This window comes from Pelodiscus sinensis, chromosome 3 (genome assembly GCF_052426305.1).
Source record: "Pelodiscus sinensis isolate ZL-2025 chromosome 3, ASM5242630v1, whole genome shotgun sequence".
NCBI lineage: Eukaryota > Metazoa > Chordata > Testudines > Trionychidae > Pelodiscus > Pelodiscus sinensis.
In genome coordinates, this window is record NC_143054.1 from 173,629,929 (window position 1) to 173,651,410 (window position 21,482).

The 21,482-nt window shown below is 44.5% G+C and overlaps 1 protein-coding gene across 3 annotated transcripts in view; it reads left to right on the plus strand.

Moving 5' to 3' along the window:
• Nucleotides 1–7,761, plus strand: part of STON1 (stonin 1) — a 28,591-nt gene extending 20,830 nt beyond the window's left edge. For all 3 annotated transcript variants that reach the window (XM_075925448.2, XM_025184136.3, XM_075925449.2), the window contains 2 exons: nt 1,427–1,629; nt 3,457–7,761. In XM_075925448.2, the coding sequence (XP_075781563.1) occupies nt 1,427–1,629; nt 3,457–3,531 (278 nt within the window). In that variant the 3' untranslated portion in view covers nt 3,532–7,761. The remainder of the gene's footprint in view (nt 1–1,426; nt 1,630–3,456) is intronic.
• Nucleotides 7,762–21,482: the final 13,721 nt, after the last annotated feature.

Below are 21,482 nucleotides of genomic sequence, written 5' to 3' on the forward strand. Positions count from 1 at the left end.
ACAGGATGGCACTTCCACCTTTGAAATGTAGCAACAGCCAGGCCGGCTCTTGCTACATTTAAAAGCAGAAGCGCCCTTATTGAATAGTCAATGGAAATTCCATCGACTGTTTGATTAGTTGATTAAACTAATTTTAACATCCCTAAGTAAGAAAAGAAAAGTAAGGATCGGGCCCATAATGGTGGGCCCAATCCTTACTTTAAACTTTCCACAGACCCCTTGCAGTGTTGTTGCGGACCACTGGAGGTCTGTGAACCACAAGTTGGGAACCACTGTAGTAAGGTATGCAGGGTTGAGAAGTAATTTTCTACTGGAAGTACCTAACTTTTGGCTTTGATCTGTACTCATGATTTATGGTACCTCCCTGACATCCCCTTCCAGACTCTCTGCTTTTGACTATGTGCAAGAGTAATTGGGATTTGTGACAGGCACTCCCCTTCTCTACCTTTCCAGCCATTCAAACAATCTTTCTGCTTTCAGTGAGAGACCCCAAGGAAATGGAGGGGTGGCACTGAGCGAGGGACTGTTGAGCAGTTGGTAAGGGAAAAGAGATGGAGTTGCAACATTAGCAGTTGCTATGGGTGCTGAGGATGAAGCTCAGTTCAAGCTGTGAAAAAGGACTAGAGATGGAGAGAGATAGAATAATAGAAAACGAGGGTTGGAAGAGACCTCAGGAGGTCATCTAGTCCATCCCCGTGCTACAGCAGGACCAATCACAACTAAATCAACCCAGCCAGGGCTTTGTCAAGCCGAGACTTAAAAACCTCTAGGGATGGAGATGCCTCCACCTCCCTGGGTAACCCATTCCAGTGCTTCACCACCCTCCTAGTGAAATAGCTTTTCATAATATCCAACCTAGACCTCACCACTGTAACTTGAGAATCCTAGTTCATGTCAAATTTCATGCTAGATTGTGTACTCACCAAACTAAACCTCCTGAAAATATGTGTCTTTAGAGGAATGTCTGACTAAATGTGATTAATCAACAGCTCTACAAGTAATAGATATTCAAAACTAATGAGAGAAACTCTTTTTCCTGATGACGGGGATTACTTTTACAAAATAAAGGTCTCTTTGTTTCCCTTCTTCCTATTGTATATGGGACAAGTAAATCAGTTTTCCTTTGCCATCTGACAATGCATGGATGCTCCAAGTAATTGCTTTGACTACTTTTTTCCAAAAGTCCATTTTTGCTTTATGAATTGCTGATGAAGTTGTGAATATAGTGTACTATGTGGTGTAGACACTCACATGACAAATAATGCTAAGCACATAATCTTTTCCTTTACTGTCACATATATCTGGTTTTATCCTCCCTGTTTAGTGGCTGCCACTGAGAAATGTAAATTCATAAAAATGGAGAGAAAATACTTATATCTATTATAATTAATTCTATAATAATGAACTGTGATTTTTCCTTTCAAAGGCCCAGATCATCCACACAGTCTGTCTTACAAATTAGAACTTGGATCAGACCAGGAAATACCTTCCGACTGGTATCCATTTGCTACTGTACAGTTTGTCATGCTTGACACATGTGCCTCAGGGACTGAAGTAAAATCACTGGGCATAGAAAGTGATGTTCAACCCCAGAAACATTTGAACCAGAAAACTTACTACAGCTGCCAGGTATTCTTCACTTTGCTTTTTTCAGTCTTTTTGTCATAGCACGCTGTTTACAAAATATGTGTAGCACCCTACCAAATACATGGATATGAAAAACATGGCTTGGACTGTGAAATCGGACCTCCCCTGTGAAATGTAGCTATTGGAGGGGAAGGAGAAAAGGGCCATGGGTGCCTCAGTTTGGGACTCCTATCATTCACTGAGCTCCAGTTGCCAGTTCACTGGGCTGTGGGAGGACAGGACTACCTCTTCTCCTCCATGGCCACTCTTGGAGGGAGAACAAACCCAGATGGTATCTCCTCTGACTTCAGGAAGCTCTATGGCCACCCAACTCTGAAGGCAATGCAAAAGTAAGAGTGGAAATCCCTTTCTCCTTCCTCCCAACAGTTTTGTGAATCCCCCCATGCCTCTATTTTTTGGTTGGGACCCTTACAATTAAAAAACAGTGAAATTTCAGAGGTAAAAAGTCTGAAAACATGAAATTGACCAAAATGCACGGTGAATTTGGTAGGTTACTAAAGCCAGGTCTACACTACTGGGGAAAGTTGACCTAAGATATGCAACTCCAGGTATGAGACTAGTGTATCTGGAGTCAACGTACCTTAAGTTGAACTTCTGCAGTTCCCACATAGTGCTGTGCGTCTTATTCATCAGGCATAACAGACTCTCCTGTTGACTTCTCTTACTATTTGCGACCCAGTGGAGTACTGGGTACTATCAGCAGTCATGTTAGCCAGTCCTTACTAGACTCGCTAAAACAAACTCCAGGGGTATGTCTACACTACCCCGCTAGTTCGAACTAGCGGGGTAATGTATGCATACCGAACTTGCTAATGAAGCCCGGGATTTGAATTTCCCGGGCTTCATTAGCATAAAGCCGGCTCCTCCATTTTTAAAAGCCGGCTAGTGCGAACCCCGTGCCGCGCGGCTACACGCGGACGGGCTAGATAGTTCGAACTACGTAGTTATTCCGAACTATCTGTACGCCTCGTGAAACGTGTAGCCGCGCGGCACGGGGTTCGCACTAGCCGGCTTTTAAAAATGGCGGAGCCGGCTTTATGCTAATGAAGCCCGGGAAATTCAAATCCCGGGCTTCATTAGCAAGTTCGGTATGCATACATTACCCCGCTAGTTTGAACTAGCGGGGTAGTGTAGACATACCCCAGGAGATTGAACTCTGGAGCGTTGATCTCAGGGTAAGTGAAGACAACCATTTAGTATGGCTTTGTCTGCACTTAACCAGTGTAAAGTGCAGCCGCAGCAACACTGGGAGAGATCTGTCCCAGCACGCTATGTAAACCAACTCTGCAAGGGAAGTAGCTAACAGTGCTGTGAGTGTGGCACCGCCCAGTGCTGTAGCCTGGTTCACACTAGTGCTTTACAGTGCTGTAACTTACTGTGCTCAGGGAGGTGTTTTTGTATCCCTGAGCCAGAAAGTTACAGTGCTGTAAAGTGCCAATGCAGACTTGGTCTAAGTGTGACTTACATTTTAGGCATATGATCTTGCATGTATTTATTGGCTTAATGGATTTGAATACAGTAATTATTTAATAAAAGAATATCCTTGAGCTGAACACATGATTTTTAAAGATAGGGCCTAAACCAGATTTACTAAATCAACTTCCCTTTTCCCCACCAAACAAATTTTGCGTGTGGCCGACTTGAAATCCATTGGATCTAGAATCCTATGTTTCAGGCCTCAACCTCTACAGTTTGATTCTGCACCACTGATGTCCTTGTCAAAAATCCCATCGACTTCAATAGTGCATGATCAGACTTCTACTACCTAATCATTTGCTAATGTTGTACATGTATATTTTCTAACCATAGATTGAAATTGAAAAGAAGTGGATCAGGCTTGATGGAGAAGACCCAGATAAGGCTAGCAACTGCCTAATGCAGTAAAAGGAACAAGAGCCACTGAAATACATGGTCATGTGTTCTTTAAATATGAAAGCAATGGAAGAAAGTGTTAGTGAGAATAAATTTCCACAGTAAATATTGGTAATTGTAAGGAAAAATGCAATTATCTAGAATATGGTAAATACAACAGCTGAAAATCCGATGTTCACAATGTTTGTAATGCTTCTAGGTCTGATACTGTAAATTGTTAGTCATTTAATTAGCCTTAATTTAAGCCCAGTATGAGATTACTGGTGTGAGTAAGGACTGATTGTATAGTTATAGGTTTGCAGGACACAGCCCTTAGTGTACAGATGTAATATATTTCTCTGCAAAATATCCATTACTTGTGTATTGTTTCATGCTCCATATTGAGAACTCATGCCACTATTCTAAAAAAATTAATGTCTGTTGACCATATGAATATTTAACATTAAAAACATCCAAAATGTTTATGCACAGGCCAGCATCTGAATACGGTGCAGCAGGATCAACTGCTTATTTGCTATTTGTTAATCTGATATGTTCCTCTCCATGTTGGTAACAACCCAATCATACACTTATTCCTCAATATAAGTTTCCACACAGAGTAAGAGAACTTATTCAGAAATAACACTCCTAATTTTCTCCCTTTTTGGGCTGTAAATGATGTGCTCATTGTTTCTTCTAAAATTGTTCAATGCGATGTTCTCAGGCAAAAGGGCATGACAGTCTTGATTGAAACTGCCATACCAAAGTGAGGTTATATTATTTCAGTGCTTCCTAGAGTGACCCTAGGCTGACCCTCAGTTGACATAAATCAGTGGAGCTCCATTAAGTTCAATGCAACTGTGCCAATTTACACCAGCTGAGAATCTGGCCTTATGAGTTGTAAAGGTGGCTAATCACTCACTATCTTTGATTTTGGATGTTTTTCAAAACTCAACTTTCAGATATTAGTTTTCAACTAGAGCCTATACTATATTACTGCCTTGAACTGTCAGACAGAGGGGAATGCAAGTGAGAATTGTCCTTGCATTGCCAACTACAAGCGTTGGAACAAGAAGTATAAAAGGAAATAGTGGTTGTAATTTTTCAAAGAACAGTGTCAGATAGAGCTATTTCTTACACATCACAGTGTTAATCAAGTTTTGAATGTGTTAATTCAATGGTTTCCAGCCTGCGGTCCACAGACCCCTGGGGGTCTGGGATAGTATTGTAGGGGGTCCCACATGTGGAGCCTCTTGCAGTCAGCACGTCCTTCAACCCGCATTGCTTTCTGCAGCTCAGAAAGTAGCAGGGGTTGAAGAATCTGCTGGCTGCCAGCACGCAGCCTCTCAGCTGAGAGGCCCTGTGCTGGCAGCCAGCATGCCCTTCAGTCCATGCTGCTTCCTCAGCAGGCTGAGGGATGCTGTTTAGGAAGCAGCGTGGGCTGAGGGATGTGTTGGCTGCAGGCACAGCTATATTGTTTAGGGGTGTGTATAAAATTTTAATAAACTGAAAAGGGGTCTGCATCCTTGAAAAGGTTGGGATCTACTATGTTAACTGAAGCATCTTCCTGCCTTCTTTCATACTCTATCCCTTTTCGATCTATCAGTTTGTTGGACTATGAGGCTAGAAGAGAATCTCATTAATTCAATAAGCTGGGGGGTTTGCTATGGCTTCTTTAAAAGTATCCTTCCTTAGAACCTAAATTGTTTCAGAATAAAAACATAAAAAATACACTAAATTCACTTTATATTTTGTCACTGCTGTAACTCTAGGGAAATGGACTAGAAATTCAGAGAAGTATATTTCCCCAAAGTGGAAGTAGTAAAGATAGAGTGTGAAAAAACTATTAAAACAGAAGTCCATATCATAAACCCAGTTCAGGACAACTGACTTTATTCCTCAGTTTGAAGCTGAGACTGAAATGGATAATAAATTCTTCTCTACATCCCAAAGTATGTTTTAGGTGTACAACATTACATCTATTATGGTATTTTTAGCTACTTTATAAATCACATATTATTAGCTAATTGTGTTATAATTTCAAGTGAGCATTACATTGAAGTACAGTGTTGCAAACAGTTTCTCAGACGGTGCATACACATTTTGACTTGAAAAGCTATTAACACCTTCAAGTCATATTCATGTTTAAATAAAATTAATCCATTTGTCATGTTCATATTTAATTTTGGTTTAGTTAGTTATCTGTTAAATTAAATGGCACAAGTATACTCTAGGACAGCATTTATTTGCTTGGCTTATTGAAACAGAATACTGCAATTCACATTGATCTGTTATAAACATTGAGCTATAATAAACATTAACCTCTTCCTGAACAGAAAGATATATGAAGCAAAATACACTTCCACCTAGGTCCATAGCATGGCCACCAGCACAACAAGTCATTCTCGTAAGGAGGTAACTTTGCTGAAGCTCTTTTGAACTGACCATGTCAACGTCAAGTTCAGAAACACTCCTAAGTCCCTCAAAGTTTGTCCCTTTCAGTGCAATGCCTTGACCATTAGTCCATTTTCTGCCTTTGCAGCTAGGAACTGCAGTTCTTTTTCTGGTCTCTGAATTCGCTACCCTTATCTTGGTTTGGCTACAGGGCCTTCCTCCTTCCTTCTGATCCTTGGCCTCTAGCACCTCATCTGTGATACCATCACAGACCTGATCAATGTTTGTCATATCATTTGCTTGCTATGCCAAATGATCTGTCTAAAAGGCAATGGGTAGCACTGGGGCTTCAACTAGCTTGGTCCTTCAGAACCAAACATACAGTTTTCCCTAGCTTAAACTGCCTGCAGCTATTCCATAAGTCTCCCTGTTGGTGATTTCACCTTGCATCTGCTATGGTGTAAAAGAGAATTGGGCCCTAAATTTCTAGTTGATCCATTCATAACAAAAGATCAATATATACAGCCTTGTGCATCACAAAATCTTGGATCTACAGCTGGAGCCTGTGAGTCTCCCCATTGACTTTGATAAGAATGGGATTGGGATCTTGCTAAATTAGTTCCAAATTAATATATCTATGTGGAAAGAAATGTAGTCTGCTTCATGAAAAGTTATTACATTTTAAATCTGATCATTAATTCAGCCAAAGGCTAAACAGTTTCAAATTGATGGTTATATTTATATACAATGTTTTAGAATAGGGGTGGGCAACAAGTTTTTCAAGAATGTTAAGTGGTCATGGGCTGCAATTTTATATTAAGGGAGCAGATGTGGGGTCTGGGATGAAGTTTGGGTGTGAGAAAGGATTCTGACCTCGGCAGGCATGTCGGAGGTGGGACAGGGTGCTGGAGTGCACTTGGTCCAGAAGGATGTTCTGACCTAAGGCAGGAATGTAGGAGGGGGTACAGAATCTAGGAGGGAGTTTGGGTGCAGGGTTGGGTGTAGAAGGGGCGTGAGGTGAGGGTATTGGCCCTGGCCGGGAGGTGCTTAACATTGCTGTCAGCTAGGTGCCACCTCAGTGGGACACTCATGCTATGGTGGTTCCATACTGTTCAAAGCCCCCTGGTTACTGCTGGCAAACAGGTCTCTGTGTGCCCCTTGCGGAAAAGGGGACACCAGATCTCCGTGTGTTGCTTGCACCTGCAAGCATTGCGCTTGCAACTCCTATTGGCCAGAAACCATTGTTAATGTAAATCTTTGACAAAATGGGAGCTGGGTTTGGGTTTATAACAAAAAATAGTATTTATGGACAAAGAAATGCACAGCAGAACATTCTTGGTGCTTGTAAATAAGCAGGATATCCATGTAGCCACCCTCTAATAACTGTAGAAGGTTCTCTATCTGCCATTGCTGTTGCCCTTTCTAGAGAGGAATATGACAATACATTCCATTTAAGTGTAGTGCCAAGCATATTTGTTGCATATTTCTAGATTATGCAACATTAACTGTTCAAAGCTGATAAACATTTGCACAAAAAATATATATGCTTTCAGGTATTCCTTTTAGTTAAGCCAACTTGACATGACATAATACTCAAGTTATATAGTAACTGGTATGGAAAGTACCAGTTTCCATTTATCTGTATTTGTCTTTGTCTACCAACAGCTATAACTAATTACTGATATTAGGCAAGATTCAGCTATCATTTTTATACTTTCTAAATCACTACAAATCAGTATTATGCTTAATTCAGAATTTAATTTTGTTCTGTCAGTATGAATGCAAAACAAATCAAGCTGATAATCTTATAACAAAATATTGTACATTGCATATTAACTTTCTAAAATTAAAGTTCTATTTCAAACTGTTTCCCTTAATTGAATATTTGTATCAAGTTGGTTTTATATTTAATAGAATTAAAATCAATAGTTCTGTTTATTACTATGTATAACACTTTATCATTCAGAGGATTTCACACTGCATGAATGAGTAAAGGACTATTCCTACTAAGATTTTAAATACTGCTGGGTAAACTGATCACTGGGTAGCTGGACTTTTAACACTATATGCTAAAACTAAGATTACCATGGCTCCTCCTATCCAGCACTTCCCCCAAATTCTCTGAGATACTTGAAAACTCCTGCGGCATGGAGTCCTTGAACTTGGCCAACATGTCCAACAAAATATAGATATATGTGATGGGGTGGACAAAGCCCCACATCCCTGCTGGAGGCCTTTCAGCACCCTGGCCATCAGCAGGCACAGTAAAGAGGTCATAGAATCATAGAACTGGAAGAGACTTCAGGAGGTCATCAAGTCCAGCCCCCTGCCCAAGGCAGGACCAATCCCATCTAAAGCAGAGGGGCAGCCTCTGCTGCAGCCAATCAGGGTGCAGCAGGCTCAGTGCTTTTTTTGTGACCGTACTGCCCGGTACACAGTACCGGCACCTCCAGACACAGTACCAGCACCTTCAGTCAGAGCTCAACTACTTTTCCTCTGGAGTACCTGCACCTTAAAAAAAAAAAAAAAAAAAGCACTGAGCAGGCTGATATAAAAGGAGCTGCTAGGCCAGAGCCTGTCAGTTCCTTCCTGGAGCTCGACTCAGGCAGATGGGGGAACACCAGCACTTTGGACAGCTCTGAGTGGGAGCTGGGGCATTGTACCTGGTCAGAGCCAGGTCCTGTGGCTAAAGGTTAGCCAAGAAGACAAACACAACCCTGTAAAACCCTGGACAAGGGGAACTCAACCACAAGGTCCTAGAGCAAGGCTAGATGGAACAGCATCCCGCGGAAGTGGCCCAGGGACGTGACAGCAACTAAGTACTTTGAAATTCAGCAGGTAACTGCTACTTATAGGGTCCCTGGGGTGGGAACCAGAGGAGTGGTGGGCCTGGGTCCTCCCAACCCTCCTGCAAACTGCACCTGGGGGTGGGAGGGGAAAAGAAGGCCTGATCTCTGGCCACATACTGGACACTGCCCTGACCGCAGACAGGCAAGTAGAGACTAAGACTCCACTCGGTCACCAATGTAAAGAGTTCCACCCTTCGGGCGAATGCCCCTTGGTGTCTGGGGGGAATCTTACAGTCTCTACTCGCCCTCATCCAGGATTCTGCAAGGCTGTCTTTAGCTTCTTGGCTAGTCTTCAGCCACAGCACCTGGCTCTGACCAGGTACCATGCCCCAGCTCCCACTTGGAGCTGTCCAGAGTGCTGGTGTTTCCCCCATTTGCCTGAATCAAGCTCCAGGAAGGAATTGATAGGCCCTGACCTAGCAGCTCCTTTTATATCAGCCTACTGCACCCTGATTGGCTGCAGCAGAGGCTGCCCCTCTGTTCTGCTTGGAGGACATCTCTACTGCTGCTAGCCAGGGTGCTGAAAGGCCTCCAGCAGAGATGTTGGGCTTTGTCTACCTCATCACAATATATCTTCACAGTAAGGCCTGCTGGTTAGAAATATGGTGCTGGAAGATGCCTTTGGAATAAACTTTCTTCCCAAAGAAATCTAGTCTGTTGCCCTCCTGTGCTGCGTGTTGGCTGCCAATACCACCAGGGGCCCAGGAGAGTGATGGGAATATAAGAACTCAAATCCAGTGGCTGGCGTATAGTACTTTTCCTCTATCCTTTTTGAGGCAGAAGCAGAGAGGAGGGGGATCTGGCAAAGGGTGTTCACTGGTCCCAATACCAACTCATTGACTGGGAGGGCCACTCTGGAGGAAACCATTGCTGCCAAGATATACATTACGCTACAGGTGGGCTATTTTAGTTCCTACACATCCAGCCCCAAAATTGTGGTGAGCCATGTCAGGAGCTCCTGGTGAGCACTGAAATTCGGTGGGAGTGGGTTCCAGGGATCTACCACTCCCTACTCTAATGACAATGAGGAAGCTAACACTATTGGAGGTACTGGTACTTCCTCATTAGCCTCTGCTTCTTCCATCTGTCCCATTTCAATGACCTCAGTGCAGGTGTCAGTGCCATGATCAGTATCTGATTCTGGGTGGGATACTGCTAGGGTTTGTCTCTCAGATACAACTGCATATGATAGCCGTGAAGGGGCCCTTGTGCTGGGGTCCAATACTATCAGTGCATGTGTAACTTGATGGTAAAGCAGCAGTTGTATCACCGGTGCTGAATTCTGGTGTGTGCATTAGATAGTGATTCTTCTTCTGCAGCACAAAGGATTCCACCTTAGACTCTGAAAAATATTCTACATCAGACCATAGAGGCACTGTGCACAAATTCTATCTTCAGGTGGTGCTGAGGGCTTGATGGCCAATGCCAGGTAAGGAATTGCTGAAGCAGGGCTGTGCAGAGATTCCTCCTGGAAGGAGCACCTATCCACTGGTGACACTAAAGGTCTCTCTGCTCTTTATGCCCTTCTGTCCTCAGTGTCCTTGGCAAGTATGGGTCCTTGAAGAATGGGCGGTATCAGAAGGGAAGGCCTCTGAGATCAAGGAGGCCCACAAGCACAAGATACCACAACTGATCCCAGGAGTTGGAGGTGGCTCCTGAATTAGGCTCCGTGTTCTTGCTGAGGTTTCTAGAGCTGATCATGTCTCTGTTGGATTAGCCCAGCATGGGTCTCCTCACATCAGTACCTCCCCTTGTGTCTCTATTCAGTACCACAGAGTGCTCTCTTCTGGTGCATTGTTTCTTGTGCATCTTCCTTGACACAAGGGTTAGAGAATGATGTTGGGAAAGGCACAGTATCTTTGGTGCACTACGAACTATGACAGAAGTGCTTAGTGCTGATTTGGAGCAGGATGTCTCTAAAGATGGTTTGACGGCTGCCTCCATCAGCAGAGCCTTCAGACAATTGTCTCTATCTTTTAAAAGTCCTTAGACTAAATCCTCTGCAGTTATCACACATCTCATTAACATGAGCCTTCCCAAGGAACTTTAGATACGTTTAAAGTGGGTTACTCACTGGCACAGGTCATCTGCAAGAAGAGTGTGGCTAAAGCTCAGAGAGTGGAGTATACCCAGTACTTGTGACAATGTCTCATTAATCTCTCCTCATATGGAAGCAGTTCCATACACCTAATCATTTTTATTGCCCTTTTCTGAACTTTTTTTTTCTAATGACAAGATATCTTTTTTGAGATGAAGTGACTACATCTGCATGCAGTATTCACCATGTGGGTGTACCATGGATTTATATAGAGGCAATAAGATATTCTGTTTTATTCTCTATCCCTTTCTTAATGATTCATAACATTCTGTTTGACTGCTGCTGTTCAGTGAGTGGATACTTTAAAAGAACTATAATGATTTCAAGACCTTGCTCTTGAATGGTAACAGCATTTTATATGTATAGTTGGGATAATGTTTTCCAATACACATTATTTTGCATTTACCAACAGTACACTTCATCTGCCATTTTGTTGCCCATTTTATGAGAACCTTTGGAGCTCTTCACAGGCTGCTTTGGATTTAATTATATTGAGCAGTTTTGAATCATCTGCACATTTTGCCACTTCACCGTTTACCCCTTTCTCCAGATCATTTATGAATATGCAGAATAGGACTGGTCCCAATACAGACCTCTGGGGACACCATTAATTACCTCTTTCCAGTCTGAAAACTGAAGTACTGACTGGGCAAGAGTAAGAGGAAGGATCAATGAGGAAAGCAGAGATAGGGTCATGGGGATGGTGAAGCAACTGCAGTACTGCTGCTTTTATCTCACTACTTCCTTTCCACATAGAGGATGTCTGTAGGAATGGTCATTCAGGAAAACTAAAGTTTTTTCAGCTTTATTCAGATTTACCTACAGGTCACAATTTTCAGGTGTGTTAAAGTTTCTGTGGTGTTTGAATGGACATGTCTAATCGATCTGTGCAGTGTGCCTTTTTCAGTTAGTAGGTTGTTGAGGTTAGAATTCTTCCTTTTCTTCCGATGTCCTTAAAGTTTGACATTAAATTTAATTTGTTATTCCTCTGCTAAGGTGTTCTACAACATGTAATAAAGATGAAGAATTCTCTCTCAGGGTATGTCTACACTGCAATACTATTTTAAAATAACTAACGCTATTCTGAAATAACTTAGTCCCAGTCTACACAGCATGCAGTTATTTCAAAATAGTGTCAAAATAGTGTCAAGCTGGAGGACTTCTTACTCCGACTCCTGTAACCCTCATCATACGAGAAGTAGACACTCCCTATTTCAAAATAAGATACACAATTGCTGTAGCTCAATTTGCGTAGCTTATTTCGAGTTAAGTCTGGCAGTATAGACGCACTCAAAAATGGAGGAATCAAAAGATGAGGTACTGGAACAAAATGGTAAATAAAAGAGAAACAACTCACTAGTCCCAGGTCTGAGAGCTCTGAAGAAATTAAAGAATGAAGTAGCTGAGCTACTAACTGTAGTTATTTAGGAGGGGTCAGGATTTACTGCTGTGGCATCCAGACAGGTCTCTGACTCCATTGTTGATGATAACCAGAAGGCTGTTTGCGTGTGTGCTTGATGATGTGGGCCCAATGACCACCACAGACTCCAAGAGAGCCCCCAAAGACCACAAATTGGATAAGGATAGAAAATGCCCAGCCAGGTTTATTGTTAAGCAAGTACAGTAATTGTTGTCAGTAGACTCTACCGAATCACTGAACACATGTACTTACAACAATGGCCTCAGCTTAACCAGTGGGGAAACTCCCATTGCCCCCAGGCTGGGCAAAGACTGTCCCCCCAAAACATCACTTTATATATAGGTACAAACAAATTACTTATCACTGCTGACATGTCAGGTTGCCACCCTCTGATGTTGTCAGGTTACCATCCTCTGACGCTACTTAGATACCATCTATCTCCCTGTACCTCATGGTTTGATTAGATCAGCTCTATCCATCATGCTGTCATTTAGACCCTTTCCTGAACCTGGGCCAGTATCTGGGGGGAGTGGGCACCACGGTCTTTTTTAATGAGCTGGTGCTTTCAACTTATGACCAGTACCAATTACTGTTCAACACCTGGGCCTATTACCAATTAGTGTTTTGCACTCTCAGCCCTGTTCATGCCAAGTTCTGTGAGCAGGGCTCTGCCTCTTGCTCTCAGCTTAGCTTTGATTTATGTTAGCCAGGTTTTGTCCTCAAAAAAGGCCTGTGCTACATGGGCTTTTGCTTTAGGCTTTCATATTACTACACTAACAAAAAATTGCACTCTCTTACTGAAATCTACTATCCTATACTGGAGCACTGGGAGGCAAGACACCTGCAAGCTGGAACAGCTCAAAATAGAGAAAACATACCAGTGCAACATGGCACACAGGGAGTAATGTTGCTTTAAAACAAAATCACAGTTAAGGAAATAATACTAAGGTAATAAAACTAATAAATTATTACTAAGTAATAAGTAATAATTAATAATAAGTAATAATTATTACTAAGGTAATAAAACTGGATGCCACACAGTTAAGGAAATAAAACTAAGGTACATAATTACGGAGTATCTGTGTATTCCATTATATTGACAATACCTGGTTTAAACAGAAGAGGGCATTCATTACAAAGCATGCATGCTTGCTAAGGATCTTAGTTTATGGATACAAACAGTTGAAATTGGTGGAGTTTAAAAAATGATTCATTAGCCAAATATATATCTTTACTAGATACGTATTATAAAAAGCATAAATATTTAAAAACGAAACCATGTGTGGTAAACAAACATTCAATGTGTCCTTAAGGAACACACCTGAAAATAATGCTAAATAAACTCAAAAAGTCATGAGGATTTGATAGCATATTAATCTCTAAATAGTTAGATTGAAAGCAGACTGATTTGGAAGCCATAAAAGGTTGGCAACACAGTCCATAGGATAAGAAATCATCTAGGGAGGCATAAGACCTAGGTTCTATTCCTAGCTTTGCCATTTGTAATCTGCCTTGAATGAGCAGCTGAGGATTTCCTCAGTGTAAAGCCCACAAAACCTATCCCAAGTCTTCTTTGAGTAATGTCCCCGTGGGTACTCCACTGTTGGTGATGGGTTGCCTGGAGCCACAAGTCAGAGCACTGCAAAGCAGCTACCCCCCGTCGGGTCGTGCATGTGCAGGAGGCATCTCCTGGCACTGCCGCTCAAGCACCCGAAACGTGTGGCCTAATCCCTCCCCTTTAATTCCCCTTCAACTGCCTTTGGTTGCAGATGTAGTTTCAAAACGTTCTCTCACACTCTTTACTTCATACAGTTTCTTTAGTGTTTGGACATTTGTTTTGTAGAGTTAGTGTTAGGAATTCATGTAAATAGTTTCCCTCATTCATTTTTACCTAAAAAAAAAAAAAAATTTCTTCCCCTCTGGAGATTTGACTGCAGTGCTAGCTGCTCAAGGGCGGAACAAACCAGGCTCCTCCTGGTTCTCTCCTCTTCTCAAAAAAAACAAACAAACAAAAAACCACCAAATAACGATGAAATAACAAGTAATAACAAATATACAGAAAGGACAACATTATTTAACATCTGCCTCCTTAGGCCTTAAGAAATGCACTGACTGCTGGAAGGCCATATGTTGTTTGGGGGAAGCCCTCATTCTACAAAAGTGTGAGCACTGTTCTAGCCTGACAGCGAGAGCAAGAAAAGACAGATAGCTCCAGCTCCATACTATTCAACCCACTGAGTCTATTCAGCCCACTGAGGCACAAAGTGCCTCCTGTACTAAAGAGGGCTCTCTAAAGAAAAGGGCTGCCTCCCCGTTCCGCAGAGAGGCTACAAAAAAGAAAGCTTCTGCAGCACACTCTCTCCCCCTTTCCTCCTCCCCAAGAATTAGTAGGGGAGAGAGACCAGGAACCTTGGGGAATCCTGCCTTGAAATCAGCTGGCAGAATCCATACTTCAGCACCGTCACTGCTGCACATCTCCGTGGTGCCGAAAGAAGCCCAGAGGCACTCGAGGCTCTCGGTGCTGCAGAGAAGCCTGGCACTGCAAAAAGCCACAGTGCTGCAGGCAAAAGCGGCGAGCTTGAACAAACCGGCACTGCGTTCAATGCCGCTGTCCTTGGCTCCAGCCACAACAGCACTTGACATAGACCCACAGTTGACACAGGCAATGACAGGCAGCACTCACTCAGATCCTGATACTCAGGGCAAGCATGCCCTGCTTTCACAGGTCTATCTCCTGCAGTACCTCCAACATGTAGCTCACCTCACAGGGTTAGGTCTCCAGTACTCTCTCAGGGTATGTCTTCACTACCACCCTAGTTCGAACTAGGGTAGTAATGTAGGCAACCGGAGTTGCAAATGAAGCCCGGGATTTGAATTTCCCGGGCTTCATTTGCATATAGCCGGGTGCCGCCATTTTTAAATGTCCGCTAGTGCGGACTCTGTGCCGCGTGTAGTCGCGCGGCACGGAGTCCGCACTAGCAGACATTTAAAAATGGTGGCACCCGGCTATATGCAAATGAAGCCCGGGAAATTCAAATCCCGGGCTTTATTTGCAACTCTGGTTGCCTACATTACTACCCTAGTTCGAACTAGGGTGGTAGTGTAGACATACCCTCAGTGCAGTCCCTCCTTACCTGATGATGACCAGTGCATTTTCATCACAGCACTCATCACCCACGGGCTCATGCTCACTCTGTTACAGAGAAAGACATCATCAGCCCTCCTGGTATCCACACTGGGATTATCCCCCTCCACCTTACCCATCACAGTGGGCACCCTGGGATCATTGGGATCCATATAGGCAGTGGTCCTCAACCCACTCTACACCAGCAAGAAGACGTTTGCCTCCACCTCAATTCCTCTTCCACCCGAAGGTTCAAAGAAGGAGAAGGGACAGATAGATGACAGAGATCCAGATCCTCATGCACTGGGCACCTCTCCCACAGATAACTTCATTACTGCCAGATGATGCGGTCATGCCATTTGACACATGCCCAGTGGATGTTCTTAAACAGTTTCAAGAGTTATTCAAAAGACTAGCAACAAGTTCCACTTCAAGAACTGCAAGAAAAACAGCACTGTTTGTTGAAGAATTTGCACCCCACATTGCAGGAGAAGATTGCCTTGCCCATAGATGAGGCAGTCATGGAGACATCAGACGAACTATGGCACGTGCCTATATCTATCCAACCTACCTATAAAAAGGTGGATAGAAAATACTTTGGTCCCCCAAAAGACACAGAATTTCTATTCACACACCCTCAAGCAAATTTTCTAGTTGTAGAGTCGGCTTAACACAGATCTAAACTGCCGCAGTATAGAACAATTAACCAGGACAAAGACCACAAGAAGTTAGATCTTTTTGGCAGAAATGTCTACTCATCCTCCACACTGCAGCTCAGAATTGCAAATTACTCTGCCCTCTTGGCAAATCATGATTTTGATAATTATTCAAAACAGAGAACTCACTGAACACCTCTCTGAATCAGAGATCTATCCTGAAAGCGATAGTCCATGAGGGCCACACCATCGCACGTAGCACCTGACAAACAGCTTTAAATGCAGCCAACACTGCAGCCAGAGAACGGTCACAGTAGTTGTGATGCAATGGGCATCCTGGTTACAAGCCTCGGGGGTTCCCTATGAGCTTCAATCTAAGGTGGAGGACCTTCCATTCGACAAACAAAAATTATCTGTGTCCAAAGCAGATGACATACTCCATAGTAGCAAAGATTCAAGGACCATGCTTCATACACTGGGCATGTATACTCCACCTTACCGATGCAAGTGGTATACCCCATATAACCGCAACCAATAGGGCCAATATAATCAGCCTCTGCAGAGGCATACCTGGGAGATCAACAAGTGCCTTTGATGTCGACCCCCGCGCATCCAGACTACCGCGCTGAGCCAACAAACAGCTGATCGGCTCAGCGTGGCAGCCATGTAAATTTAAAGGAAGCGGCAATTATTTAAATCGCTGCTTCATTTTCCTATGCCTGGTAGTCTAATCTACATGCCTCTGTCGCCAGAGGCATGTAGTCTAGACGCACTCTGGGAGACCATAATATCAGACCAGATGTTGGTGCTGGAGATAATCCGTATGGGCTATACTATCCCCTTTACTTCTACCCTCCTACCCTACCTCCTACTCTGTCCCTCTCCAGGGCTTGCTAAGACAGGAGGTCGATTGCCTCCTGCTGCTTGGAGCCATAGACAGGGTACCTAACAAATTCCACAGAAGAGGATTTTACTCCAAGTATTTCCTCACAGAGGAAAAGAAACAGGGGGTTGGAGACCGATCTTCGATTTCTGCAAACCAAACACATTTCTGAGGAAGCACCGCTTCAAGATGGTCACGCTAACAACAATCTTTCTGGCATTGGATCAGGGGGACTGGTTCCCAGCCCTTGACCTACCGGATGAATACTTTCACATTGCCATTCACCCAGCACACAGGCATTACCTTTGCTTCACACTGGGAGCAGAACACTACCAATACAAGGTTCTGCCTTTCAATCTTTCCTTGGCCTCTGCATACCTATGATAACAACATACAATCATCTTTCCATATCTAGACTACTGTTTGATAAAAGGGAGGTCAAGAGAAGAGACTACCTCTATGGTAAACAAGACAAAAGCTCTCCTCAATTGTCTCGGTCTGCCAATCAATGAACAATAATCAATGTTAGAGCTGGTTCAAGGCATAGAGTTCACTGGTGCCCGCTTTGATTTAGTCTTGGCCTGCACTCACTTACCTCAACAACAATTCACAGCCATGCAAGATGTGATATCATATCCATGAGTCCTTGTACCATTATACTTGCATCCAGTTAATGGGCCATAAGGCTGCAATTACTTATGTGGGCCGTCATGCCCATTTCCTATGCTTTCAACTATGGAAAGCATCTGTCTATACTCTATCCCGCCATTCTTTACACAAGAGAGTTACCATACCCCCAGACATCCTCATATCCCTTGGCTGGTGGATGTTGGAGGACAATCTTCTGGCAGGGGTCCCCTTCCACCAACCCCAGCCCATCGTGCAAATTACAACAGATGCATCCCTTCCAGTTTGGAGAGTCCATCTACATGACCAGGCAGTCTAAGGCAAATGGTCTCTGCATGAGACATCTCTGCATATCAATCTCCTAGAGCTCAGAGCAGTAAAAAATGCCTGTGCACACTTTGCGCCCCAAATTGCCAATCGCACAGTTCAAGTCTGCATGGACATCTCCACACTGTTCTATCAACAGACAAGGCAGTGCCCTATGCACAGAGGCCATCCGCTTATGGATTTGGTGTGTCCTCAATCAAGTTACAGTTGCAGCATCAACCCTACCTGGGACCAGCAGCACCACTGAGGACTCTTTGAGCTGCAGTTTTTCTGTAGACCATGAATAGGAGCTGCACCTCAAGGTCACAAACTTAATCTGCTCTTAATGGGGTTGGCCACTGATACACCACATTGCTTCTCAGAATACCAAATGCCCCCCATTCTGCTCCAGAGTGGGACTTGGCAAAGGCTCCCTCGGGGACATGTTCCTGATCCAATGGAGGGCCCCTCTGCACTATGCCTTTCCCTCCATACCGCTTATTACTCTGTACTGCACAAGATCTGCAAAAAGGGGGCTTACATCATTTGAATAGCTCCTTCTTGGTCATGCCAAACATGGTTCCCATTCCTGCATAGGCTATCGACACAGCCTCCATATCCATTACCATGCCAGCATGACCTTCTCTCCCAGAATCATGGGATGATGCTGCATCCTTAGCCACACACTCTTCATCTCCATGCATAGCTCCTATCTAGTTCAGGAATATAGAGTCCCAAAGCTCCCAACCAGTGAAGGATGCTCTCCTCCATAGTAGGAGACCTTCCATGCAAAAGACTTACCTGCAGAAAAGGGCATGCTTCTCTCACTGGTACCAGACAGCGATGATAGAGCCTCGTACATCTCCACTGAACGTTATCCTCAACTACCTACTAGAAATTAAGACATCAGGACACTCACTTTCTTCCCTAAGAGTTCAGCTTTCCACACTCTGGTGAATGGGTTCTCTACATTTGCTCACCTGGTTACAAAATAGTTCTTGAAGAGTCTCCAAAACATATACCTGCCCTACAGAGCTCTACATCCACCATGGGACTTGAACCTTGTTTTAGACCATTTGACCAGGTCCCCGTTTGAACCCTTGGCCACAGTGGTGCTTCCCTTCCTCTTTATGAAGGTCTGTTTTCTATTGGCCATTACCTCAGTGAAGAGAGTCGGGAGCTGGGGGCCCTTATGGTGGAGCCCCCTTGTAGTAGGTTGGAGTGGCCACCCAGTGACCCCAAAGGGGAAATGCCCCTTCCTGAGCAATGGTGGACTCACCTGGATGACTTACCTGGGAGAAAGCCAGGGGGCAGGGCCAGGGATATAAAAGGACTGCGTGCAAGGCCAGTTGGAGCCCTGCCAGAGAAGGAGCCAGAAGCCTTCTCTCCCCAGCCAGCAAGAGAGCCAGAGGCCTTTGCATCCCAGACAGCTGGGGAGCCAGAGGCCTCCCCAATCCCACCTGCTGAGGAGCCAGAGCTGAAGGGGGAACCGGAGCTGGAGGAAGCGGACAACTGGCCTGGGCCTCCAGGCCCACTGCTGAAGGACTACCAAGTGGGCCTGCTGTTGTGTCCAGATGTTCTAAATCTGTGAGTCCTGGAGGACCTACCACAGAGCCAGGTACAAAGTACGGAAGGGAGAATTCGAGTTGGCCCAGGGATAGCCAACCTTGGTCTGGCCAAGGGTCAGTGGGCTGCAGCGTGGACCCCCACTGACCTCAATATAACAGGTCAGTGAGTTTTGGACTGGACCACTGCTGACCTTGCAACTGACTACTGGCTGCTATTAGGGCCCTGGGCTGGGGCGGGGTGGTGTAGGGAGGGCCTGCCACCCCTTAATTGGGTGGCAATCTCCCATCCTGTGGTTTGCAACCACAGGCAAAGTGCCTGAATCTGTCCTGAACAAGGAGGCAGACTACTTACCTGTGCTTACTGGCTGTGGACTGGCTGGCTTGACCTGGAATAAGCTGTTGTCCTGCCCTAAGGCTGGGCTCCCTGTTTATTTGACTGCTTAAGTGCTGCAGCCTCCCCTGTGTTTGGAGCTGGCTTCCTAACTGTTTAGTGACTGCAACCCTTGCCCTGTGTTAAGGGCTGGGCTATTTACTGATTAACTGTGCTAGGCTTCCCTGTGTTTGGGTGGGCTTCCTAAGTGTTTAAATACTGCCACCCTTGCCCTGTGCTAGAGCTGGGCTACTGACTGTTTAATTACAGCCCTTGCCCTGTGTTAGGGCCAGGCTACTAACTATTTATTGACTGTCTACCTGGGCAGCCTACCTTGTGTTAGTGCAGGCTCATTAACTGGTTGGATAAGACTTGAATTGCATGTAGTGGGTTGGAGTGGCCACCCACTGACCCCAAGGGGGACGCCCCTAATTCCCGAGGGTGCACCCAAATGGGCTACACCCCCATACTATCTTTGCAAAAGACAGAGTCACACTGAGACCTCACCCAGCATTCCTGCCAAAAGTATATACAGTATTCCACATCAATGAGCCCATTGTATTGCCTACCTTCTTTACAAAGCTCCATGCCTCACCAAAGGATGTGATGCTGCACATCCTCGATACCTGATGAGCATTGGCTTTCTTCTTAGATAGAACCAGACCCTTTCGTAAATCTCAGCGACTTCTTATTTCTATTGCTGAACGCTCAAGAGGCACACCTACCTCATCTCAGTGGATGTTGAAGTGGATATCGATGTGCATAGTCAGATGTCATACCCTGACTGTTAGACTCTTACAACATCCACCAGGAGCACATTCCACTCAAGCTACGGCTGCCTCTACAGCCTTTCTGAACAATATCCCCCTAAGAGACATTTATTGGGCTGCAACATTCATCAGACCATTCTTTCGCCAAACATTATGTGATACTACTACAACTGGCATCTGATTCACCCACTGCAGTTTTGTCTACCACTGCTAAGCAATGACTCCGAGTCCCTCCATCCAAGTTGAATACTGCTTTACAGTCACCAACACTAGAGCACCCACAGGGACATCACTCAAAGAAGAAAAGGGAGTTACTCACTTCATTCAGTAACGACTGTTCTTCGAGATGCGGGTCCCTGTGGGTGCTCCATGACCCGCCGTTCCTCCCCTCAACTCAGAATCTTAGTTACGTGGATGTAGAATAAGAACTGACGGGGAGGGGTCAGGCTGTGTATGTCAGACTCTCAGGCAGCAGCACCATGAGATGTCTCCTGAACATGCGCAGCCTGATGGGAGGAAACTGCTTTGCAATGCTCTGATTTGCGGCTCTGGGCAGCCGCAACAGTGGAGCACCCATGGGAACACACATCTCGAAGAACAGATGTTACTCACTTCATGCAGTAACTCCCTTTTCTCCTCTTGGGGCTACCTACAGCTACTATTCCAGTCCAAGAAACTCTCATAAACTCTGAAACCACAGCATGAAGTAGAGGAAAAAGATCCACTATAAGAAGCTGCACACCTTGGAAAGTGGGGAGCTCATGTACAAGAGTTCTTCTTACTGTATGTCCCTTTCTCCTCCTCTAAAGCTGCTCCACAATTTTGTGGCAGGTAGATACCCACAAAACACACTAATCTTTCTCCTGAATAGGTTGGAATCAGTTGCAGAGCCACCATCTACAATCTTCAGGGCCTTGTG